The sequence below is a fragment of the Polyodon spathula genome, chromosome 28 (assembly GCF_017654505.1).
Source record: "Polyodon spathula isolate WHYD16114869_AA chromosome 28, ASM1765450v1, whole genome shotgun sequence".
In the NCBI taxonomy this organism is placed as follows: Eukaryota; Metazoa; Chordata; class Actinopteri; order Acipenseriformes; family Polyodontidae; genus Polyodon; species Polyodon spathula.
The window spans coordinates 5252133-5279714 of NC_054561.1; the positions used below are offsets into that span (position 1 = coordinate 5252133).

Consider the following 27582-nt stretch of genomic DNA (forward strand, 5'->3'; position numbering starts at 1 on the left):
CACGAAAAAAAGCAACTGTTTTGGCGAAAATAGAAGTACTCTGGTGATAAAGTAATTTAGAATGTCATTTATTTTGTTGAGGGGGCAGTTTTCTTTCGTAAGGTTCTTTCGTTCTCACGAAAAAAGATTGTGGATAGCTACCGCTGAGTTCTCGGGAGAGGTTTTCCCAAGACAGACAGCACTTCCCGGGGCAGCAGCGTGAGGTACCTCCCTTACATTTGAATTGCTGCTATCTCAGCCTCTGTTCGAGTTAGAAGTACAAGAGACTTCTTGGCTACTAAGGGGAAGGCATGAAGCTGGAGTGTGTAGTGTAGAGGTTAGCACATTTGCCTAGTATGCCAAAGATCAGTGGATCGAAAACTGGTATACTAACATAATTTATAACACTGAGAGCTTAGCAGTGTGGCCAAGTAGGTTTAATCTAACTGAGACTGTATGATCACATCGACAGAGATGAAGTGTACATGTACCATTATTTGTGTTAAAAATACATTATAGTATCCCATACATTAATATTAGTGGTGGTCAAATATTAAAACAACTACTGCTTGAAATTTATTCAGTGGCAGAAACGTTTGTATCCGTTCATATAACAGAATTTTTAAATGACTTTCTCTCCTTTGCTTTTTTTAGCTAGTTTGGTACTGGTATGGTAAGAATTAGACTTGTTTCCAGCTAATTTAAAAATGAAAGAACATCCAAATATGAATCTGTAGATTTGTAACCCTATTATTCTGCTGTCCGATGCTAAACATTGCTGTGAAATGGGAACGGTCAGGCCATCCAACAGCTTGGTGGAGAGCAAACAGCCCTGCACACTGCTGCTCCACTGTGTCATCTGTTAGGCCTCATGAGAGTGAACATGAGAATTAATTTCAGATCGAGTCTTTGACACCTCTCTGCAACACAGTAACCCTCAGCCCAGTCGAATCATTAGTCTCCATAGCAACCAGCTGTCCAGATAGATATCCCGGATTCAGTTCATTTTTGTTTTCTTTGTAAAACAAATTGAAAACCTAAACAAATAATTGAGTGACTTGACCTTGACATGCTAAAGTCTTTCTTTCAACTGTTCTCGTTTCGTCAAGGTATATTAAGGGGATATTGTTTGTTGCAGACGTTCTCTGTCTGACTTTGCTATAGGAGCTGTTCTGCTTGGGGGCGTCACAGTACAAGATGGGGTAGTATTTATACCAACTATAAAACACTTGGTGAACAACAATGAGCTATGTTGTGTTTTTTGTATTGTAGCCCAATACAAACAGTACAGTACATAACTCTACAATATACATAGTTTTCCGCATTTCTGGTTTATTCTGAAAAATTACAGGATTTTTTTTTTTTTTTTTTTAACAGGGCATCGGTTTTTAATGATTTTGTACCGATATTTGTTGATTATTCAATGGAAATACACAGTATTTTGATTAAAATGCTATTTTATTTTAAATCTGACATTACATTTTTGCCAGTTTCAAAAAACTTGATATGATTTCTGAAATGATCGTTTTTTAAAAGGGAAATAAAACAAAAACCGTCAGATGTGAGTGTTGTGATTTTTGTTTGTTTACTAGAGTATTTATACTAATAAATAATGCAGGAAGGTTGTGCTTCACTGATCTTTAGTAATCAATGATACGAGGAGTTAAAAACTGTAAAGTTCATGAGCAGCACCGAGCAGCACTCTCTATAGAGGCAGAATCGCCAGACGTCTGCTTTGCCCACCCTGTACCAGTATATTCGTTGGTGCCCGAGCGAGCTCTGCACTAATGTGACGTGCATTTTTACAGGCAAATCAGAGAATCAGCTGCAAGACAGACACATATGCTTGTGTTAATGCTTTGTAAGAATGGTCTCAAAATAATGGGTTTCTCGAGGTAGGCTGGAGTCTCAATTTGAGGTAGACATTTTAGATAGTAACTTGTGAAACTGAGTAAACTGAGTATGAAGGTTGTTGCCAGTTACTGCAAAAAATGTGCGCATTTTAGCCTTAGAGGGAATGCTGGTCTCAATCAACCGCTTTATGTTTTCAGCCCACATTCTATCGCATTTCCTAACATTTCACTTGCATGTCTGAGCCCCACCTCCTCCATGCTAGATCTAGCTTCATAGCAGCAGAATAGTCACGTGATGAAAAGCATGCTGGACATTGTGAGTTGAATATCCAGTGACAATGATGCCACATGACAAAGGTAGGAAGCTGTTATTTGCAGTCAACTGCTTCTTAATATTTGACCTGCACATTTTTGACAAAGTTTAAACGATTAGCAAAAATAAAAACATTTGACACTTTATTAACGTTAAACTATAAAGGATTTACACCCATAGGAGAAACTGTACAGGTTGATTCTCTGGTAATAATACAATTATGAGGAAAAAATAATCTGCTCCAAAATGCTTGATTGCATGAAAAAAATATTTGAGTAAGGACTGTTGCAAAAACCAACATTTTTATTATCACCTTTTGGATGCGGCTTCCCTTTATTAAAACAAACAGAACAGGCAGGACAGGTTTTTCATAGCAATGGATCTGTCTTGATTGATATGCTTGCCAAGTAAATATCTGCATGAAAACAAAGAACTGCAAGATGTCCTTTGTAGGTTTGGCCAAGCTGTCCGAATCGATACCACCTGATTATGGATGTTATACCAGACGGCTTCAGCTGAAGAAAAGGGGAACGAAGGCACAAAGATAGACAACAAATTAAAAATACATCAATAATGTGCTTACATTTCCTATTGAGATACCCTTTGACTCCTGAGGTTGCCATGCTGTATTTATTTCAGGACTAGTTCATGTGCACTTTCTTTGAAATACATATTTACCGACTGATTGTATCTGACACTACATGCACTACAGGTTCTGCTTTTTACTGGCCTGCGCACACACACTACTTTGGAATCATTTTTCTTAATAAATTCAGGATCAAGGTTGGATTAGTTACCTAGTTTGCAGCCTTCTCATTTCCAGTCGGCAGCCAGCTAAATTGACGTCCTCTTTGCCAGATGAGCCACCTAAAATAGTTATTTCAAAAAGTTTTTACAGTGCTTGTATGGTCCAGTGAAAAGTATTCAAAATGTTTATTTTATTCCAGTAAAATTTTTGCACCCTAAAACTGCCTTGGTGCCCCTGAATTTTCATGCCCAAATAAGGCAACATTGCCTTGCCCATCATGACTTTAACGTCGTGCCCTGCTACTGTACTGTAATTCAATTTTTCAATAATGTAAGAATGTCATGTAGTGCATGCCGCTCATGTGTGCCTGCTGGTACCGCGCTGTGAAAATGCTCAGTGATGCCGTGCTGCTCGTGTGTTTCAGGAGTCCCAAACGATAACTAATTTGATTATTATCATTACAAGCCTAAAATAGATTACACAATTGAAAACATATAATAGATTGTATTCAGATATATCAGCCTACGTATCCACTGATTTTGTGTACCTTAACCTCTAACAAAAATGTAATTAATTTTGTTCCTACTAGAAAAGCAGAAAAGGTCAGTGATATAAAATTGTGATCTTTACTGTTGAAAGATATTATTCTTTTCAAGTTGACTGCATGTCTCAATACAGCAGATACTTTGAACTGGTCCCAATCTCCTGCCAAGACCAGAATTTGCAGCACTGCAGAGAAGCAACGCACTGCAATACAGTTCTTGAGCTACTGCACTGTGCCTTGATTTAGAGTACACAGGGCTTGGACAAATTAACACCATTGACAGTCAAAACCGCACCAGGACTGGAGGTGCTGGCTGGGCAATTATTCCATGCAAAACATCACAAAGAACTATATGAACATACAGTAGATTTCATTTAATTCATATCTATATGTTCAATAACATGCTTCAACTTTTCATGTCTAATAGTTTCTGTCAGGTTAGGTGCGATATAATTCATCTTAAAAGTTTGTGGTTACAGACCTTTAGCAATTACACATTCTAAATATACATTATAGGAGAGACCCATTAAAGGGGTGGGGCAGAAAAACAAAGGACAGGTCTCTATTTTAAACAAAAAAAGAAAAAAGTTGCTTAAACATTTCTTAAATTGTCCTGCTTTACCAGCTTTTAAAAATGGCAAATCACAAGTTGCATAGTGACTACTGGTTCCTGACAGCCCTGTGGCAAGCTGTGTAAATTCAGAGCACTGACAGATTTCCTGATGCTGATGCTGCAGTGGGCAGGTTGCCATTAGCGCAGAGCCCCACACCCACGCTAGAAGACTGATGGATCGCTCTATCACTGTTCTGTACCAGGTGAAAAGGGATGTTTAAAGCATTAATTTGGATTCCCTAAATTGATTTGTCTTCTAGAAAAATGTATGCATTTTTAAAATGGGTTCATATTCCGTTTACTTAAGTACATAACATGATAGGACTCATTTAGGCTGAGGAAGGAGACAACAGTTTAAACAGCAGTAAATCATAGACTGTAGTCTGTGTTGCGGACTTCTGCATAGCATTACCTAATTGCAGTACGTAGGAGAAAGTGACCATCCAAACCTGGATTAAAGAGAAGGACCACTTGTTCACAGACAAAAGCTTTGTTTGCCACATTGAACTGGATAATAAGTACACTTCAAGAAGCAGTTTTTCAGTATTTCAGTTTTAGTCTACATTATGAGGTGGCTTTAAAAAATAAGCAAAATGTGGAAAATAAAATTGTGTTATGTTTGATAATAAACTAAGGCTGAGGTATCGATTGACAACTATCGATAGTCAAGCCTGTGAATTGTTTTTGTGTAAAGGGTTTAAGCAAAGGAAAGTTTATTACATTTGGAATCTGCAATTATTTTTTGCATTAAGCGCAGAGCATCTCTACTCCCCTTAGGTCTGACTCACTGAATCTGCATGCAATTGATCTTGCCACCTCCCCCTTGCCCTGCCTCCTGTGCGTTTACTGATGATATCGGATCTGTGCAGGAGTCTTCAAAGTAACAGAGCAAATTAAGAGCGTTGTGCTAGAATTACAAATACTGTATCGACCGAGCTACAAATACAATACCTTTCGATGTTTGGCAATTATTTTCTAAAGTAAGATGGTAAGAAAGTACAGAAAGTAATATTTGGCATACTCTGGTAAAACAGCTAATCTATGTGACCATTTAATGAGATAGCACCCTACAATACAGCAAACAAAATCTGTATTTGTTCATCTGTACTACCCCAGAGTAAAAATGAAGAAAAACAACAATGATCGTTCCAAAAGTTGTACACCCCTAGTATTGCACAAACATTTGTGATTTAGCTTTTCATCCTCTGTAAAATCTAAATTGATAGTATGGTGTACAGTCTCTCCAAGAGAACAAACATGCTTCTCTCAGCAAGACAGGAGCTATTTAAGGGTATCTTTCAGCAGCTTGCCTCTCCTGATCTGAATGACAGTACCTCTCTAACAGGGAAAGACAATTGGGGGTAGGATCAGTTGTGACATTTCTATTCCCTGCCATCTGGTCCTGTTTCTGAGCACATTAAGCATGTGCAGCGTTTGGAAACCTCTGTATTGGAAGCAGTAGGGCTAGCTGGTTAACCGTGTTGCCTGGTGGTTAGGGCTGAGGGACTGGAAGGAGAGAAATTACAGCACCAAATCTTTCACATCTGGGAGATCTGTCACAGAAACTAAAAGACCTAGGAGACAAAATGTGAATCAAGACATACATTCAGAAAGCAGTACTATATAAAGACCCAACTGAGATTTGGAGAGGGGCATGAACTGTGTTAATTACACCACACTGGTTAATTTGTGGTCTGTGTGAGTACACATTTTATTACAGTTTTCATGATGCAAGGCATTTGTTAATACGAATTCAGCATGGCCCAACCCGTTCCACTTGCTGTAACCTGGCCTCTCTGCTTTCTTCTACAGACTATGCAAGCAGCGCGATGCCCGACAGATGACCTGTCACTGACAAACTGTGCTGTCGTGAACGAGAAGGACTTCGAGTCGGGACAGTAAGTACATTGTGCTAACGCTTGATTTAGCATCTTTTTGTTGCAATTTAAAACTAAGATTATTTGAACATTTTGGGGGGATTTTTATGATTTGAGTGTTAAAAGCTAATCTTTAGAAGAAACTATTTCTAGGTGTACAATTTTTATGCATATTTTGCATTGTTTTTAGGAACCGCATGATGAGATTTCTAGAAGAAAAACAAATATCGGTTCTCTTTCTGTATTTGCAAAAACTCTTTCTCAATAGCCTGGCTCTCTTCCTTGGATCCCTCTGTACTAAACTTATTTCTATTGTGTCCAGCTTCTCGGTATCTTCAAATCAGTTATTTAAACTGAAGCTTACATTACCGATTGATAGCTAGACAATATTCTAGATCTATTACTTATGTACTTCTGAACATCAAATACTATCAATAAAACTAAAAAGGTATTACCTTGTAATTTCTAATGCCATTAAATCAGAACAATGCAATCCATAGTGTTCCATGATCAGTAACGGGATACCTAATCAGGACCCTAAATTGGCAACAAGTTTCAATTAAAAATAGTGTTAATGAGTGTTCAAAAATGAGAAAAATAAGTAACAGTTAAGTAAGCAGTAACCCACAACAGGGTGTGCGGGAAGACACGCCTGGGTGTGTTTTGAGGCACAGGGCCATAGGTCTCATGCTTTCAACCACCCACAAGTTCAATAAGATATATCTTACTTTTACAATTATACTTCCTGTATCTCTTATTTGATTTTACTCTTATAGGTATCCGTATTCATGTTTTTTTTGTAATTGCTCTTTTGAAACCATTCTCATCCATTTATCATGCTTACTACGTGATCATACTGGACTTCACTGGGATAAGCAAATGTTTGGACTATAAGTTAACTGCTGTTAGTCTAACCCGCTCTTACATGTAATTATTTACTGTATTCTTTATTTTGCTCTTATTTGAATTTGATCTTATTTGCAACTGATTTTATTGTACTTTTATAACTGCTGTTATCGGTAATATGATTAAGGCCCTTTGAAAATGACAGAAATTCTTTAAAATTCACAGCAGTGTCACAGGTAAAGTATCATGTTTTGAGGAATGTGCACGGAACTATTTTCCAGCAAGACAATGACCCCAAGCACACATCAAAATCCACAAAGAAAGGGTTAATTGAGCACAAAATCAACATTTTGCCATGGCTATCGCCAGTCTCTGAACTTGAATCCCATTTAAAACCTGTGGTTTGAATTGAAGAGGGCAGTCTATAAGCGCAGACCGAAGGATATCAAGGAACTGGAAAGAATCTGTATGGAGGAATGATCTAAGATCCTTTCCAATGTGTTCTCAAATCGCATAAAAAATTATAGAAAAAGGCTCAGTGCCGTTATCCTTGCAAGGGTTGCACAAAGTACTGAAAACAAGGGTGCCAATAATTGTGTCACTTAATTTTTTTGGAAATTTAATTTATAATTTGAGAAATGTGTAATTAACCCACTTTGGAAATTTGAGTAATTAGTACATTCATGTTGAATTAATCAAGTACAATATTCCACATGTTTATAACGATTAACAATGACACTCGTTAACTGTGTTTTTATTTGTTTTTTTGCTCAGGTTATTATAAAGGGTGCCACCCACACACACAGATATATATATATATATGGATATATATATATATAGATAATATATATATATATATATATATATAAATTTAAGGGAAAGATAGTACTCATTTAGCTAGCCACTGTGACTAAAGTAACTTAGCATTTTTTAGCCATATGGAAAACACTGTTTTGTGTCTATTTATTCATGAACTTTCTACTTGCAATACAATATGAATGTGCTGATCTTTTTCCTGCCCCTTGGCCTATATAAACCTAGAGTGTGCCCTCAGTTCGTCCCAGCAATTCAGAGCTAACGCAGCCTGACGTCTCTTCAGCAACATTTTTCTCTCCATCGCTCATCAATATTTCAGTGGAACTGCTGCTGTCTCTGTGCGTAAAACCTGCTTGTTAACCCCAGAGGGGATGGGCAGGAGTCACTGGACTGAAGCGCAGGATATGGGAAGCAGACTCTTCACTGTCTGTGTCAGGGTTACTGGTATCAAAGAGCCCAGCCTGGTTTACTGGCACACTGTAGGAAGCCCATTGTATTGGAACTCCTTCTACTCTAAATGTCTTAAGGATGTACAGATTACTTATACTTCTTCTGAGACTTATTATTGCGTCAGCTGGGATTCTGGGTTAAACTGTACTGCCGTTGCTACTAATGTGATAATTTTGAATCTAATGTTTCCTCCATGACTGCTGACAAATTACTTAAGAATGCACAATTAACAAGTCTAGTAAAGGAAAGCCTTGATCATACATACTGATGCTTAATTAAGGTATCTTTTTGAAAATATTTCATATGGCCTCTTTTGAATTAACCACAGCATTTAGGCGACTTGTCATAGCATGTACAAGCTTGATTGGAGATGGCCTGCGTTAGACAAATCAGCTTCATGTTTACACCCCACTGTTAAATATTCAATCAGAATCAACATTTATTCTATGCTACCGATGGGAATAATCTTGAAATCAGTAAATAGTGTCTATGTGTCCCATAGTTTCTGTGAAACAGGATGGTACAGTGCTTATAGAAAGAAAATGTTCACTTTTATATATATATATATATATATATATATATATATATATATATATATATATATATATACACACACACACACACATCCTACCCCACAACTTCCAAGTGAAAAAAAAATTCTAGAAATTTGTAGAAAAACTACAATAATAAAAACTGAAATAGCTTGATTGGATAACTGTCGTCCCCACCCCCCTTGTAATAGCAATCCTAAATTAGCTCGGGTGTAACCAATCGCCTTCAAAATCACACACCTAGTTAAGTGGCCTCCACCTGTGTTAAATTGTAGTGATTCACGTAGGATACATTCAGCAGTTTCTGTAGGTTCCCTCTGCTGGGTAGTGCATTCCAGAGCAAAGACTCAACCATGAGCACCAAGGCACTTTCAAAAGAATTCCGGGACAAAGTTGTTGAAAGGCACAGATCAGGGGATGGGTATAAAAAAATGTCAAAGGCCTTGAATATCCCTTGGAGCAAGGTCAAGAGGATTATTAAGAAGTGGAAGGTGTATGGCACCACCAAGACCCAGCCTAGATCAGGCCGACCCTCCAAAGTGGATGACCGACCAAGAAGGCGACTGATCAGAGAGGTTACTGAGAGGCTACCAAGAGGCCAGTGGCAACTTCGGAAAATGAATGGCGCAAAGTACAAGTCCTTGAGGTAAAACTGCCGTCCTCTGGAAGAAAGCTGAAACTGGGACAGAAGTTCACCTTTCAGCATGACAACGACCCAAAGCACAGCCAAAGTTACACTAGAGTGGCTAAGGAACAAAAAGGTAAATGTCCTTGAGTGGCCCAGTCAGAGCCCTGACCTAAATCCAATTGAAAATTTGTGGCATCAACGCTTCCCAAGAAACTTGACAGAGCTTGAACAGTTTTGTAAAGAAGAATGGTCAAATATTGTCAAATCTAGGTGTGCAAAGAGCTATCCCAACAGATTCACAGCAGTAATTGCTGCCAAAGGTGCTTCCACCAAGTATTAACTCAGACTTATCCAATTATGATCTTTCAGTTTTGTATTTTTAATATAATTTTTTTTCTCTCAATAGAAACTTTTTTCCCCTTAACAGTGTGGAGTATGGTGTGTAGATAAATGGGGAAAAAAATCCTAATTTAAATGCATGAAACTCTGAGACACTGATGCAACAAAATGTGAAAAAAGGGGTGTAGACTTTCTACAGGCACTTTGTGCTAAATATATGTCTAAAAAAAACTACTATGTCTATTTTTTATCAGTGTACACAGCATTTAACCTTCCCTGAACACACATAATCTACGATTAGCCTGTAGGGAAATCCTTATAGCAGCTCAGTGTGGCTGGGAGCACAAACACTCTTGATCACTTGCTCTTATTCTAGAAAGCTGGATCTCTCAATGTAAACCACCTGCTAAAAGTGGGAGTCCCTACTGTCTGCACTGCAATAAAAAAAGTAGGAGTAAAAAGGGTAACATTTGGTTTACAGCATGTCAAAATGTGATCATTAAATACTTATTGAGACAAATTAATTTACTAGCGCATAGCAAAACCACTCGCAACCGATGATCCCTTTTGTCGAGAGCAGATGAAGGCTGAATCAAGAGGACCGCATCTCTGTATCTCAGCTCAAGACTTCGTGCAGCAGATCCACTCAGCCTTGTGCCAACAGGGTGTAGCTCATCAGCAGGAGAGAGACTCCGGCCCTTGGATAGAACAGCGATCCCAAAGGAGTCCAGATAGGCCTGGGCATCCTCAGGAGAATGGAAGAGGTGATTCGCAGAGTCGTGGTGATTCTTGAGAACCGCCTGGTAAAGAAGGAACGCATGCAGACCTGGGCAGCAAGCAAAGCCAATGGGGTGGGAAAAGGCTGTGCGATGCTGAAGGTGCTGAAGTAGGGAAAGAACCTGATATTACCGGCAACAGAGTCCTTCCGGGCAGCATGCAGTATGGCGTGACAATCAGAATACTTTAGGAGATAAACATGCGGGTATATGCAGTGTGCACGCATTATCTCAAGAGCCCTGCCAGAGAGAGACGGGAACCACAGAGGGAGAGATTTTGTCAGAAATTAAATGGGATCAGAGCCTTAGTCTCCCTCCTTCGGTCCAACCAGGCGAAGATTGTTCCATCGGATTCGATCCTTGAGGTCCTCCATCTTCGATTCCAAATTTATAGCATTAACTCCTGTTTTTTTTCTCTTTGCAGACACGTGAGTGTGAAAACCACCCCAGCTCACAAGTACATATTCACTGTGAAGACTCACCACTCTGTGCTTCCTGGAAGTATCGCCTTCAGCCTGCCGCAGGTACGCAACCCTCCCATCTCACCTGGAGGCGCTAGTCTAGTCACACTGAGGCAGTTGTGTTGTAGGAATAATTGGTTAATTCCAAGTTCTGGAAAGGTCATGGCTTTACAATGAACATTGACTTGACGCGATGAAGGTTAATTCACAGACGCGGTTTATTAGATACAGAATGGTAAAAATGTACTAAAGTATAATACTGACTTTTTTTGTTAAATGTGATGAACTAAGGAATTTGCTTTGTTACCAAGACAACAGAAAAATGTGTTAGCTGTTGGGTTAATTAAATGTGACCCTTCATGTGCCAGAGAATGGTCCCTATATAAACGATTTACAGTTTTAAAGCAACGTGTCTGAATTCTGTTGGCTTTATAGAGTTCGCATTTAATTTGGCTGCTGTTTTCTGCATGCAGAGGTTGTAAGCCAGACTCTTCCTGAGGTCTTGATATTCTGGTTCTCTCCTGCCAAGACACTCCGCCCAAGCTGTTACAATAGGTGATACACAACCAAAGGGCGCTTACAGTGAGGCAAATGTGGAAGGAATGTACTCTAGGTACTACAGCACATGGAATTGTATTATCGGGCATAGTGTTCCAAACCACCCCCAGTATGCTGGATGTCCTGAAAATTAACAGAAAAAAAAAAAAAAGTAAACAAGGATTAGTCCTTTATCTAATTCCAGCCGTATATTCTTCAGTTATCACAAACACTGCCATCTAGTGTGCAAATGCACAAATGCATCAGTTCACCCGACAACATTAAGTGATTTTTTTTTGCAACAGATTTATGTCAGGAGCAGGTTGTTTGTGTGAGAGCTGGACTGAGACGACCATCATTCAATTTCCTTACTATTCCTCTGATCCAAATCGAGGGTATCAAAACCAGGCAGGTCCAGTTCAGAACAAAACCCGTCTGTCTTGTGTTGATAAATTCCTCCAGTGTGGTTTCAGTGAGTAGGAGAGTAAAGCGCAGGGAGTGAGAGCAGGGCTGCTCAGGATTGTATTCCTCCCTCTCTGTCCCAATCAGCCTCTGAATAGCAAGGGCGCTCTTTGGTTATTAGTGAGCCAGTGTCTGTGAGGGAGGCTAGGAACAGCCTTCTCCTGGACTGCTAACCAAGAGTAAGCTAGCTCCAGGCTTATGTTGGAATACCAGAGATAGGCTAGACCTGTTTGGTCACAGTAAACATGGTAAAGAAATAGATGGGTGGATTATTTGCCCTCATTATAGATAAAGAGGCTAATTCATAAGCTGCAATTCTTTTAGGTGCACACAGACTAAAATATACTGCTGGGACAAGTATTCAAACAAGCACTGCTTGAAACATATGCAAAACAGGATTTATAAAGGATCAAAAAGATTTCACACAAGAAACCAATGCATAAATAAGGTCTAAAAAAGATAACATACATTCTGCTGTACAGAAGTGTGCTTCTCTCCTTTTCCTTTAATAGGTTATTTGAGTGGATGCTGGGTTTATTTTACTGCTGAGAGATTCCATTTACTGTAGGATGTTTCCAATGATACTTTTGTTCGTTTAAATTTTGAAACAGCATTCAAACATGAAACCGCATGTTTCTCCGAGTACTACTAAAATATGAATCCACACAGATAATCTATTGAACTATAGGTCTAGATAATACAGTATAGCATAGCTTTATGTGTTAAGGGTATATTGAAATGATGTATGAGAGAGGTCTGGCTTCTCTCCTTTAAACGGTATATATATGTATGGTTTTTGTTTTTATTGACTTGTAAAGCGCATTGTATGAAAGGCTCTATATAAATAAATAAACTTACTAATCTTGCTTAGCATCTTTGATACGTCATTGGCAAAATGTTTATTTTATTCTGATTTACGTCCATTTTATTATTATTATTATTATTATTATTATTATTATTATTATTATTATTATTATTATTATTTTTATTATTATTTTAAAGGCCTGGAATTTATTAAAACATAGATGTTATTTGCCTATGAACTCCTGCAATCAGATTTTCTGTACAGATCTTGTTTGAGTGACAGCAGCTCAGTCCTGTGTATCGCACAACAGTACTGTTTCTAATGCTCTGCTTTTCTTTTTACAGAGGAAATGGGCTGGACTATCCATTGGACAAGAAGTGGAAGGTAAGACTGAGTTAATCAAAGAGCTGTCTACAATAGGGATGAACCGATATAACATTTTCATGGTAACCTTAATATCACGGTTTAGAATACATCATGCAAGTTATAAAATGAAGGTTCACTAAAAGTGGATAAATACTACTGAAAATTAGTGCAATTCACAAAAATAACACACCCTCAACAAACAAAAATCACACTTCCTTTCACGGAATGCGTTAAACTTTGACTATTTTATATTTTGCTATGACAAAAAGCTGAAAAAAGACAATTAACGCTTATTTATTTATTTATTTATTTATTTAAAGACAATCAAAATTTTTAAACTTTAAAAGAACACCCTAAAGTTGCACAATACTGCCACGGCATGTATTATTCTGTTGTTAAGAGCTAGCCTTTGCTTGGTGCTGCAGTTTTTTAGAACAATTCCAACATACAAATCAATAAATACATTTAAATAAAAGTGCTTTGTTTATTTGATGGTAAACACAATTAGGTGTATTGATTAAAACATAGACATTTACTAATTCAGAATGTTCACGTGTGAAGCTCGGTGAGAAAGCTGAGTAGTACTGAGGTTTGTTGTGTTTATGTGAAAAGTACCTTTTCCTTCTCATTGGTCACAGGAACACGAACCCAGCATTAAGTTATATACCGTAATTACGATATTTGCAGTGCAGCATAACAGGAACGGTATCAATACCATGATGTATCTAAACCACAATACCTGTATACTGACTCACCCCTAGTGTACAGTACACTACCTCGGCAGTTTATTTCTCTCATGGGCTATGAGGAAACACAGTTCTGCATTAATCAGAAGTGGTTTCACCTTAATCTTGAAGGCACAGGTACTGCTGATTATCAACCCCCAAGAAAGCACAAGAAAGTTTTACATTTGAAATGCACACAACAGAAGGTACCATGCCGCTAATGAATAGAAAGTGCTTAGAGATATAGATTATCCTGTCTGCTGAATATCTGCTGAAATCCCAAAGTGGAACTGGACCCATTCCAAAACCCTTTGGTATCGATTCGTAAGTCTCTTAAGAGGGTGCTCAATACATTTTGATAAACGAAAATTATAGAAGCATAACTGTTGTGTGATATCCAACAAGAGTTCAAGTGAATGTGTTAGAAAAGAACAGCAGCTGGCCATTTATAGATATCCCCTACTGTGTTTGAGGCACCCTAATAGATCTAAGGTTCACAGGTGGAGCTTTTGTCTTCTGTCCAGCAGATACAGATTAATTATTTAACATTTCACTGGTGTTGCTGGTACGGCAACATGAAAATCAACACGCAACACTCCAGCGCTATCAACCCTGCAACTTAACCCTGCACCTCAACCCTGCACCTTAACCAAACACTTGGTTCTCCTGCACTTTCTACTTTCTCCATGCTCCTTAATAATGAGCATCGGAGTGAGCGTTTCATTGGCTCTGGCGTTCCCACGGGTTAGAGAGGTAAAACCGTCAGGGATTGTTTCTCCTCATCACCTTACAGCGGACCCTGCTGGCCAGTTGCCTGCTGAACTGAAGTGGACACCTGGAGGGCTGGCCTTTGTCCTCCAGAGGCCACAGCTTGCCTCCATCCTCTCTCGTGTTCCTGGGTGTAAAGAGGCAATTGGTCATGGGATCGGAGGACATCCACTGATCTTCAGATTTCCTGAGCTGTTATATGAGATTGCTGAAGAGAGAGAATGTAATTGGACATTCTAAATTCGGAAGAAAATCTTGGGTAAAATAGTTGGCCACTAAATTAAAAACAAAAAACAAAATAAACACTGCATTCTCAGCTCCTCAACACATTGAATTGCCAGTTCTTATTATTTTATGCTTAAAATACTTAATTCTCTGCTGCCCAGCCCCATTGCTTATGATTTGCCTCATACTGGGTGCTAATCATAAGCAGATAAACTATATTTCTTTGTTCTCTATACTTATAATTAGCCACGCATTTAAATCCTGGAGCACTGCAGTGGTAGTATATCTATTCATTTTCTAACAGGATTACAACCGCATTATTATAACTACAGTTTTTTAAAAAGGGTGACAACATGCAAAGCTGTGGCCCACACTCCCACACTGTACCTTTTAACATAGATTTTGCAGGCAGTAATTATATCTATAAAGCTTTCTCAGACTTCAAACTTGTGTTGAATACAAGAGTGTATGTAGGCTCCCTTTTTTTATTTAAATTGGGTATCGCAGGGTAGGGACACTGCAGTGCTGCTTCGGGAAAGTTTTGTGGTTTAGAAGCAGCCGTTGTCTGTATTCTCTGCAACAATTTCTTAACTCTTTACCTGCACCCAATTTCTCTCTGTGTTGACTTGTCCTTACTGTGTGGGTGTATCTTGGTAAAGCTGAAGACCAACAGTGTGACATCCTTTTATGAATCATTTCAAACATGATACAATGACATAGATGTTGGAATTTGAGCAATATACTGTACATGCAAAAACCTGTGTTAAATTAGCAATGTAGTTTGTTTGTTGAACTATTTATTGCTTTTCTCAACTACACTCCAAAATGCCTGATACTAATAGATGTTGTTCCCCTCGTTTTTGTCTATATAGTGTAGTGTGATGACGTTGATTATATCTCTAATGCAGGCATTTGCAAAAACCTTTCTCTATAGTTTTACTCCTCGCTCTCAGCACTTTCAGGTTATTGGAAATATAGAAATACTAAAAGAAACTAAAATAGACTTTCTAAATGAAACATTTGACATTGAATTGTAGTTTATTTTAGTATTTCTGTATTCAGCACTATTGCTTTAGTTTAATCGTTGATATATCTAAAGTTATTTGAAATCCTTCCTTCATTTTCGCTCGTATTTATAGGACACGATTAGCCCACTGAAACTTTGTACTGACCACCATTTGCTGGATGTAAGGCCGTATAACAAGGTGTTTGATGTTCAACACTTCGGAAAACTAAAGTTGCTATTTAAAGAAAAAAAAAAAAACTATATAGTTATTTCGTTTGCTTGGTCTCATACACAAGAACATTGTTGTTATAATTCCTGTGAGCACAATCTGCACTTTACAAACTGCATTTGGTGGACGTGTGGCATAACGGTTAGTGCTAAAAGACTGGGTTAATGCATCTGAAGGGAGGGAGGTTTGGCCCAGAGATTAGAGCTCAGGGACTGGGAAGCAGTGTGCCCTAGTGGTTAGAGCTGGATTACTGGGAAGCAGTATGGTCTTGTGGTTAGAGCTAGGACTAGGAGGAAGTATAAACTAGTAGTGGGAAGTGGAAGTGGGAAGCACTGTGGCTTAGTGGTAAGAGCTGGGAGGATGTGTGAGTTTGTGCTTTAGAGGTACTGGGAGTCAGACTGGGAATATGAGTGCCCTCCATATACGAGTATTTTTTAAACTTACTTCAGAGGAGCTGTTTACAAAACCTGCATCTTTTCAGAGCTTCACTGCAGAGAACAAGTCAATAATTACTGCTGAAATTGCCAAAAACGCTATTGTCTGATGTATGAGATGTTAACAGCAGCTCTTTCCATGCGGGGGAGTGGAAGCGCTGTTTACCTGCATTTCAGACAACACTTTCACTAAGAACTGACCCCTCAGACTTGCTAATAACCGTGACAGCCTGCTGTTTATCATCTCACGCTAAACACTGACAGTTTGCAGTAGAAGCCATCTTAATAAATAATTAGCACTGTGGAATGGTGAAGTTAAATGTTTTTTTTCCAAGTCATTATAGATCACATGGCAAGCAGTGCTGTATTAAACTAATTCCCATAGTAATATGGGAGGTGACATGACCTCTTTTTTTCCATTTCATTATTGTCTGTAAAGCAGTGGCTGCACTATAGGCCAAGCCTAGTAATTTCAGAAAATTTGAATTAATTAAAGCAGGGGTTTTCAGCTGGGACATGTACTCAAATGGGTACTTCTGAGGGTCATAGGAGGTACTCAGAAATGCAAAAATAAAAATCAAAGTAAAAGAAAATAATGATCTCGATTTTTTTTAATGTAGGTGTGTGTGTGTGTGTGTGTGTGTGTGTGTGCATGTGTGGTTTAGATTGAGTGGATTTCTGCTATCATATAAGGGGGGGGGGGGGGGGGGGGGGTGATTATACCTTTGGAGAGCGCTCTGTGCTGCTCATGAAGCTTAACTAGTCATATAATTGACTGTTAATCAGTGAAGCACAATCTTTCTACAGTTTGTAGAAGAATAAATAAACATAAATAATGATTACGTTTTAGTAACACCAATAGTGGCTGGTTGAATGCGTTTTCGGTGTTTGGTAGAGTACTGTACATCGTTCCTCCAGTCAAAAATATATACATTTGTTACTTGCAAAAGAAAAACTAGGGAACAAAACACAAGAGTCTACAGAAAGCGCCAAGCCACTGAAAGTTATACAGTCCCTGTTGTGACATAAATTATATATTAACTCAGCAGAGAAAAATGAATGTGTTAATTAGATTATTCTAACCTGTATTGGAACTGTGGTACCATTCATTAAAGCGAGAATTGTAAACGTGGACTTGAGATGAAACCTCCAGCCAGAAGAAGGGTGGAAAAGGTTGAAAACCCCTGCGTAAGAGTTGGTTTTCTATTTTAAATTGTATTCCCATCATGATGCAGATAGAGCAGAGGTGTATATACCACATGGCCATTTGTAATGAAACTAAGTTATTGAGCATGTCTGAATCTGTAGGGTTGTAGAGGTGATTGTCCGTACACTAGAGGACAGCTCGATACTGATGGCTGTAATTGTGTATTTACAGCTGTGGCAGGGATGTGAATGTTAAAATACAAAAACTAGCACACTGTCTTGTCAAGGGCTAGTTTTCTGATGGAAAAATGAATGAAGAAAGATTAATGTTTTAATTTACTTGGGTAAACCTTTAACCCTGCTGCCTAACAGTAACATTACATCAGATTGCTTACCAGTTAAATGTATGACAAACCAGTCCAGTTTAAGTGATCATAGAGATACAGTTTTGTGTGTGAATACTTTAATGGAATTCCATTAAATTCCTTTAGCTACTGTGGATCTGCACTGTTCCAGGTCTCAATATCCCATTCTTCCAACAGTGACCGTTTACACCTTTGACAAGACGAAGCAGTGTGTGGGCAGCATGACCATCGAAATTGACTTCCTGCAGAAGAAAAGCATTGACACAAGCCCCTACGACTCAGACAAGATGGCTGGAGAGTACATTCAGCAGTTCAATAACCAGGCCTTCACTGTGGGACAGCAGGTCAGTCACATGTACATGCTGTTTGTATTTTTATTTTATTTTTTAAACTGTGTATGCTTGACCCGGCACTCAGAGAGGGTTGTTTGCAGCTCTGTTTATCATTCGGGCCTGACTTGATTTGCAAAATGACAAGGGGCACGGTATCAAGTTGCGGAAAAATGAAGTCTTACTGTATTTATTGATTGAATGCTTTTTCCATGATTCTGACTTTTTCATCTCTCTCTCTCTCTCTCTCTCTCTCTCTCTCTCTCTCTCTCTGGTACTTGTTGCACTGTAGCTTGTGTTCAGCTTCAATGACAAGCTGTTTGGTCTCCTGGTGAAGGACATCGAGGCAATGGACCCAAGTATCCTCAAGGGGGAGCCAGCTTCTGGCAAGAAGCACAAGGTAAGGGAATACACCAGATGATTCTAAAAGCATAAAGATTGTTTAAATTAAAAATCTCACTGATTTGTTCATATAGCAGAATGTGTAAGTGACTGCATTAAAAAAATAAAATCATGCGATGGAAAGCAGTGCGTCACTGAGGCCTGTAATACGTGATACAAATTCTGCTGTACTGAAGAGTGCTCTTTCTTTTTTAATTTGATAGAAATCTGATTTATTTTACTGTAATGTGGAACCAATTATACTTTTTTCCAGCTAATTCAAAATTAATGAATATTAAAATGTTTACTTTGATTTTGAAAGCATATTTGAACATGAAAAACCCATATTTGTTCCAGCACTAGAATTTTATAGTGTGTGTGTGTCCTTCTGAATTTACACCGCTATACAGCTGAGGTGGAACTTAAGTGACCCTTTTCTCCCCAGTCATGCAGTCATTGAAACCTGAGATCTTATCACTAGAATAAACTGCTACCCATGAACAGCCCATAGTACTCACTTTTCTAGACACGTGCACAGGAAATCTCTGTAAAGCAAAATAACTGATTCCCAGGCTTCTGTATTTATCCACAGTGTAGGGATTGCACAAGTAGTGAAAGTTTACAAACGAGAGGAGGCCATTCGGCCCATCTTGCTTGTTTGGTTGTTAGTGGCTTATTCATCACAGAGTGTCATCAAGCAATTTCTTGAAGGATCCCAGGGTGTCAGCTTCAACAACATTACTGTGGAGTTGGTTCCAGGCTCCCACAATTCTCTGTGCAAAAAAAGTGGCTCATATTTTCTGTGCTGAATGCCCCTTTATGTTTTATTTTTTCAGGTCGAAAAAATCTCCTGGGTCGACATTGCCAATACCTTTTAGAATTTAGAGTGCTTGAATCAGATCTCAGCATAGTCTTCTTTGTTCAAGATTGAATATATTTAGTTACTTTAGCCTGTCTGCATGTGACATGCCTTTTAAACCAGGAATAATTCTGGTAACTCTTTGCAATCTGTCTAGAGCAGCAATATCCTTTTTGTAGCGAGTTTACCAGAACTGAGCAGAATATTTTAGATGAGGTCTTACTAATGCATTGTAAAGTTTTAACATTACTTCCCTTGATTTACATTACATTTTTTATATATATATATATATATATATATATATATATATATATATAATATTTTTATACTATATATATATATATATATATATATATATATATATATATATATATATATATATATATATATATATATATATATATATATATGAGCATTTTGTTGGCCTTTTTTATAGCTTTACCACATTTCCTTGATGAAGACATTTGAGTCAACATAAACTCTTGATCTTTTTCATAGAGTCCTTCTTCAATTTCAGTATCTCCCATATGGTATTTATGATGCACAGTTTTACTCTTACACTTTTCTTTGTTAAATGTCCTCATTGCCTGAATAACTATTAACGACTATATGAAACCGTGTTGTACCTTTCTGTTGTGCTTAAACAGATTTTCTTCTTCATTCCTGTAGATTGAAATTGGTCTGATCCTTGGGAACAGTCAGGTGGTGTTTGAGAAAGCAGAGAGCTCTTCTCTAACCCTTGTTGGTAGGTGCTAAGACCCCATTGTGTGTCTGTGTATCATCTGTGTATCACATTACAAGTCAAGCCCAGCCTGTGGCACAGTATGCTAATGTTATAGCATGCTCATTTATTAGATTAGATATTCCACACTTGTCTCTGTTCCTGAGCATGCTGAGGAATTAAGTGTTTCAGAACACTGCAAAGTTTATATGAAACACATTACATTACCTTTGCTGTGTGCCATGTTGTCCATATTGCAGCGTTATATTTTTAAACATATTCCCGACTCTTGAGTCATAAATCAACTGGCCACTACATTTCCCAACATTTACTTGGGAGCGTTTGCCATTAGACAAAACATCGCTTTACAGGCAAATGTTACCAAGTAGTAATACCCTGTGACTGTGAATTAAAAAATACCAAAACTATTAGGAATAGTGTTTTCTCTAGAATAACACTGGACAATCATGTTCTTGCAGTAATTTGTAAAAAGATCCACGCTGGTCTGCTGCTGTTCTGGATGAGCCCTATCAAGTTTTTTTTATTTATTTTTTTTATCACTAGTATAAGATTTTGGTCCATTGCTGTTTTATATTTGGTCTTTACATTCTTCCTTTCTGCATGCTTTTAAACTGTGCCACAAAGGGGCAGCAGACACCCACCAGTTCCTTTGTGGTGTCTGTTTTTTTCTTTGTTCGTAATAGCCCGGTTACTAAGGAAGTGGTAAAGGACAAGCTTTCTCCCTCCCGTGAAACCTGTTAGTTGCATTCTTTATACTGCTAGTTGCAGGATTATGAGGTTATGAATGACATATTCGACAGTTATACTGTAACCCGGGAAGCAATGCAGACAAGTATTTATCAAGGATAACACTTTTTTTCTCCTAATGATGATTCTAGAATAGATGAGTATAGAAGTAGCTTTTTAAAGGCTATCAATATAAAGCTGATTTTTACTTTCTTGTGCTCTAAACCTTTCTAACTATATAAAAATTATTTAACATTACATTTGGCAGTACATCTGGAATGAAGCACATGGCATGAAACATAGAGAATTGGAGTTGTGTAGCATCATTGGTGCCAAAGCATTGTATTTTAAAAGCTGTAATAGGCACAGCAATTTACAGATATATCGATCGCATTCGAAAACAACGTTGGAAAGAGTGGCATGTGATATAACACATTCTGCCACTGTCTAGATCATTAAGAAAGCAGCTGTTTCTAAATGTGTGTCTTTCATTTTGTTTTTACAGAATGTGAATTATTCTGCAAATGACTGTTTTATAATCCTTAATGCAAATATAAACTGTCACGGTCTTGATGTGGAAATTGTTTCATGATTGCTCATGAATTCTTCAGTTCTTCATGTTAGATAATTAAGTTTCAGTTTAGGAATATAGTAATATAATTCAGTTCCACAGTGCATCCTATGTGCGCTCTGAGGTTAAATTGGGAGATTTATTTTTAAAATGTTTACATGAAAGTCTTTTTTGCTGTTTGGAGTACCAGGTAAACTTAACTGGAACACATTCTCAATATGTGGATTTCATACTTTGCCAATCTCTTGAACAATGTCATAGTTCAGAGGTCAGTCAGAGCTTGCAAACATGAAATTCAATTATTTCAGTAAGATTGCCTTCCCTTTGTATGTTTTTGATGCTAAAAAGTATATTTAAACATTTTTAACTTGTACTGTACATAAATGTTCCCAAGTTTATAGTTTTTTTTATCCTGCAATAGAATTTAGATACTGTAGTGGGGTTGTCTTGGTAATACTGCCTTTTAAAATAAACACCTATGTACCTGACTTTGTTTTGCCTGTACAAAGAGAGCCCAAGTAGAAATCTTGGCGTAGGGTCTTTGTTCTTTTGTATGAGAGGTGCCCTGGTGCACAGGGATGTGTTTTAATAGAGTGCCCCTCATCTGTGTCGTAGGCAAAGCCAAAACCAAGCAAGGCCGGCAGTCCATCATCAACCCAGACTGGAACTTTGAACGCATGGGCATCGGGGGTCTGGACAAGGAGTTCTCCGACATCTTCAGGAGAGCCTTCGCCTCTCGAGTCTTCCCACCCGAGATTGTGGAACAGATGGGTGAGTCCGCTGCTTCCTTCATCTCATCCCTTTTCACCTGTTTCTGAATTTCCTTTACTGGTTCTTTTTTTTTTTTTTTTTTTAGATGACTCTCAAACAGTTCTAGTTAGGGATTTAATAAAATATAGAATATCGTACTGTGCAATGCAAGCACAAGGGGTCAGTCATATGAAAATATTTTAACAGTATAGATAATCCTAATGTGACTTAATTTCCATCTGATATCAAGCCATTTAAAGAGTAAGTAGGGCATTAGAAGGGTCAGAATTATTATTGTTTTTTTAATGACAGCGCACATCTTAACCTAGGCTATACCATGGACAAGGGGAATAATGTGTCAGGTGTCAAAGTGGATACGAGACTGACATTGATGAAGGCAATTTGCTTGAAAACATTAAAAATAGACCGAACCTTTCCATCAGTGGATTTAAAAAACAACCAAAATTGTCTGTGTCAGACTTGTTTGATTGTTATTGTCGACACATTGTAGATATGACTATTACGACAGGCATCGTGCAGATATTGCGAAGTCCATAAACAAAACAAAACATTGAAATAAATTAGTTCTGCACCGTTAAAACTGAGCTGATTTTGCCAGTGCTTGCAAATGAAAGCATTTTCATTTTGGCTTTATTGTTAAAGATTTCACACATGACAATACTGCACTACAATTACTGCTTGCTACTGTGATCATTCCACTGTGTTATGTTGAGAGCCATAGTGAAGTTTTTAAACTGAGACAGCAAATGCGTATGGTAAACGTTTACTGGTACCTTTTAAAATTAAGGGCCATATAAGAACGATAAATACTGTAACTGATTAGAAGGCCTTCTTGTTGTTCTCCAAGTGGCTGCAGTGACATTGTAGATGCTGTAATGAGTTATTTAGCATGTGGGGATGTTTAACGCTATATTTTTCGGAACTCTGCTACTTACTCTTTAAGATGGGTGTATCACGTCAATGTCAGGGTCTCCTATGTAATATAGTCATAATAGTAAATCAATTTTTACAGAAGTCAGCTGTATAGATAGCTGCAAGCAGTTCATCTGGTCCTGCAGCAATATTGCAGGGAGATGCAAGGGAGACGCAGACAACACCACAGTGGTGGCTTATATCAACCACCATGGCGGTCCTCGGCATCCCGATCTCAGTTGTGTTGCCCAGAAGCTTTTGCTATGGGTGCACGAGAACCTGGATTCAGTAAGAGCAGTTCAACTGCCAGGGGTGAGGAACTGGGTGGTGAACCTTCTCTCAAGAGGTGGCCCCCACAGTTCAGAATGGCACTGCACCTGGAGGCTGTGAACCTCATCAGGGAGACGTTCAGGTGTGCAGAGATGCATCTCTTTGCGACCCAAGAGTCCACCCATTCTCTCCACTGGAGATTGATCACCCTCTCTGCATAGATGCACTGGCCCACAGATGGCCCAAGACTCTGCTCTATGTTTTTCCATTGTAACCACTGCTCCCACTGTGCTTGGAGAAGATCAGGTAAGACCGGGATTGGGTGCTGTTAGTTGCCGCAAAGTGGCCCAGGAGGACCTGGTTCTCGGTACTGGCACAGTCATTGGTACATGGGATATAAACGGGTCTGTAGCACGAGTGTTTAAAATGTATTGGGATTGTACATCACTTACATTTAAAGTAGTTAAAATGTGAGCACGAGGTTGTACATAATTAATTCACGTGCTGGGATTCAAGTGAATAATTAATTAGTAATTGAATCCCAGCACAACAGTATATATAGATGCACGTTTTCACATACTCGTGGTTGGCTATTCGGTGAGTGGAGAACGGGAGAGAGAGTAGGAGAGTTAAAATATCAATTGCTATTGCGTGCTGGTGGGACCAGCATGATACTTGTTTATTTATCTGCTCACCGTGTTTGTTAGTGTGTCTGTCCGTGCACCGTGTGTTTTGTTAAGTATAGTCCGTTTTTGTTTGTCTATTTATTTTGGCGTAAAGTGCCGTGTCCTGTTGTTTTTCTGTTTGTTTAAACCTTTTATTTTGTAATAAACCAGCGCCAGCAGGCGTCACCATCAATTCACCTCATCTGTCCTGTCTGTGTATTTCATTCCTTCCTGGTTCTGACGCTAACCACTTCGGCCGTCTTTGTGACAGGGAGCCAGGGTTATGATAAAACCTAGCGTTTGCATTATAATGTATGTACAGTATTTATTGAAAGTATTCATGACTTCAAGGTAATTTTACATTTTGCTCGCCCAAAATACATTTTAATCACCATAGTGACTGAGTTGTCTTTAATTTGTTGAGCACAGCAAAAAAAATGCCTATAGTATAGACATCCCTATTCAGAAAAATAGTTTCCTTCAAAAGATGCTTTAAGAATCAAACTAGAGAGTGAAAAATAACATGATTCCCTTCTATTTTGGAGAGAGAGATTATTGCGGTACAATAAGAGTCTGTATAATGTCCCTGAAAAGATAGCAATGCAAGCGAGTGCCCTGTATGTATAACTTACCACTGATACACTGCTCTTCTGTCATCTTGATGCAGTAATATTAAACAAATCAATGAAAATTAAAAAAGTAATCACAACTGTATATCTGTATATTTATGGTGACCTTTCTGTAATAATATGTTGTTGAGGGTTGTTTGGAAGACAGCTGGCTGTAGTAATGAGTGGGGCTCTGTGATAGTGTAAAGGTGAGAACTTAATTGGAAAATGCACAGGTGCTGAGAGGCAGATTATCCACTGTCTGTATGTGAACATGTGTGCCAGAGATACAGAACTCAGTGCCAATTGAAGTCAAGAGAAAACAGGTGTTTTTACAGCCATGGTGGGTATGCATTTGAAACGATCCTGCTACTCAGCTTGGGGAATTCTAACATGAAAGGCATGATAATAAGCAAATGCAAGAGTTGTCTGCAAACTTCCAGGTGACAAATTAAGTGTCAGTGTTCCTGTCGCTAACCTTGTGGTGTTGTGGTAGCACAGCCTGACATTCAGCAAGGGTACCTATACAGTACAGATCTGAGGTTCACTATAATATACCCTGAGCGTTTGAGTTTGAGTTCTGTCTAGTTCCGTAGGTGCGACCAAATCACAATATTATTTAATCCTTCCAGAGACATACAATAGAAGTCATGTGCATCCTCACAACCAGACGTGCTACCAGTATAGCAGTAGTAGCCACACTATAGAAATTAAGATTTACACTGCTGCCGAGATATTTCAGGTAGTACTGTCTCCTTTTGCTGTCGTCCAAGACTCCACTCCTGCTGCTTTCAATAAGCCACCATGTCTGCAATGTCCTGTTACTCTGTTATACACTCTGTTAGGAGTATGGAATCCAGTAAAGCACCCACATCATGTAGACCAAGGTGTACTGATGCAGTTGCGACTGGAGAAAATTGTGAAAAATAATCCATAGACTATCCCTGTTGGAGATGCTAATTTGTGTAGCCTCTGTACACTCACTAGGTGGCACCAAGTTTTTCAGTCGGACAATTTTGAAAGGTAATCGACTTCACAGTATCTGTAAGCTCCAGGAAATGTTGTACGTCTCTGAGAACTCATTACAAATAGGTGTCTTCTGAAGATTTTTTTTTTTTTTTGGAATTTGAATACCTCTCCAGGCTGCAAGCATGTGAAGGGTATCCTCCTGTACGGCCCCCCTGGTTGTGGTAAGACCCTGATGGCTCGACAGATCGGGAAGATGTTGAATTCACGGGAGCCCAAGATAGTGAATGGACCGGAGATCCTCAACAAATACGTTGGAGAGTCTGAAGCCAACATCCGCAAGCTGTTCGCCGATGCTGAAGACGAGCAGAAAAGGGTAAGCTACAAAGACTGCACAGGAATGAACAAGTGGATAAAGACTAGAATATGTTTAACACAAAACAAAACAGGACTAATATATACAGTAGGATATGTTAGACAAGTCTTATTTTGTTTTACTGACTTTTAAAGCATAAGACAATGTATGAACAAGGTGGACATCATTGTGTGTGTGTGTGATTTGTGGTTGCTGATTGATCCCAAAACTGTCAAGTTTGGTCTTAAAGGATCCTATTAATTCTGCTGAGTTAGTACCGTTTAACGACCAGTGTTGCCATAATGAGATGTGCTAATTAGTCTTCAATTTAACATGACCATTTTTGTCTTCCAAAGCCATGAATAAATATTTGTAATTTACCGTTAATTGATACGATAACCTGAAATGTGGATAATATTGGCCCTTCCCCTGAGTTGGGTTTCCTATCTTGCCTCAGCCTGATACTCTGTGCCTGAGCTGACAGATCAGACGGTGGCGGTGTCCGTCTGCACCTTTAATAAGCCTGGGGGTTATCTCTGGTGTTTTCAAACCTGCCCCTCTGGCTTTCTGCCTGCCTGCTGATAAAACTCCTTTCCCAGACAGATCCACCGCCCTCCAAACCTTTTAAATGTTACAGTGCTGACCAGCAGGTCTCGATGACAAGCCCTGGAAGATAGTGCAAAGGGCATGTTTGCAATAAGCTAGGTGTTGGTACAGGCTGCCATTGTGAGGGCACTTTCTAATGAGATGCATCACCCTGTATGAGAGCTGGAAAAACAGAGGGCTGCTTTGATAGGACCCTAATCCATCACAGACACACACGTCTGTCCCTTTGAGAGGTCTTGCTATCAATGTACTATTTTAACAAAAAAACCTTTGAATTAATCAATTATTGAATCCTTTACAGGACCGTACAACTACAAAAAAGTACAGACTCCAAATTCTCTTTTGGAAAGGGCGAGTTTCAGGAATTAATAAAAAGAAGCTTTTAAAAAAAATCTGAGATGATAATCATTTGCTTAATTAGCATTATTCAACTTGCTTCTACAATTTGGTTCAATGTTTTATTCTCTCAACCACAAGCTTTCTCCACAGTGTAAATGAACAAATAATAATTTCCTTTCTTCATTTCTTCTCTCTGTTCAAGTTGGGAGCGAACAGCGGCCTCCACATCATCATCTTCGACGAGATTGATGCTATCTGTAAGCAGAGAGGCAGCATGGCTGGCAGCACTGGGGTCCATGACACTGTCGTGAACCAGCTGCTGTCCAAGATCGACGGCGTGGAGCAGCTCAACAACATCCTGGTCATTGGTACGCCACCCTGCCCCAGAGCCCCTTGGAGATGATCTAGAATGCGCAGCCACATGGCTAGCAAGCATACTGTCTGCACAGCCGCTACTTATGCAAGTGTAGTGGTTAGTAGCCAGAAAAAAGTGTAGAGGTAAAGTATGTGCAGTAATGACAGCGACATAGTCTGAGGGATGTTGCATAGGCATAGTGAGGATTTTGCAGACAGTTGTATGTCTCCCATAACTACTAAATACTCAATAGTTTTACATTTGG

At 38.7% G+C, this 27582-nt stretch overlaps 1 protein-coding gene across 6 annotated transcripts in view; it reads left to right on the top strand.

Moving 5' to 3' along the window:
• Window positions 1-27582, top strand: part of LOC121301844 (vesicle-fusing ATPase) — a 62556-nt gene that overhangs the window by 9770 nt on the left and 25204 nt on the right. For all 6 annotated transcript variants that reach the window (XM_041231485.1, XM_041231488.1, XM_041231490.1 and 3 more), the window contains exons 2-10: window positions 5863-5948; window positions 10758-10857; window positions 12943-12982; window positions 18040-18206; window positions 18484-18591; window positions 20101-20176; window positions 22086-22241; window positions 25839-26038; window positions 27165-27330. In XM_041231485.1, coding sequence (XP_041087419.1) covers window positions 5863-5948; window positions 10758-10857; window positions 12943-12982; window positions 18040-18206; window positions 18484-18591; window positions 20101-20176; window positions 22086-22241; window positions 25839-26038; window positions 27165-27330 — 1099 coding nt within the window. The remainder of the gene's footprint in view (window positions 1-5862; window positions 5949-10757; window positions 10858-12942; window positions 12983-18039; window positions 18207-18483; window positions 18592-20100; window positions 20177-22085; window positions 22242-25838; window positions 26039-27164; window positions 27331-27582) is intronic.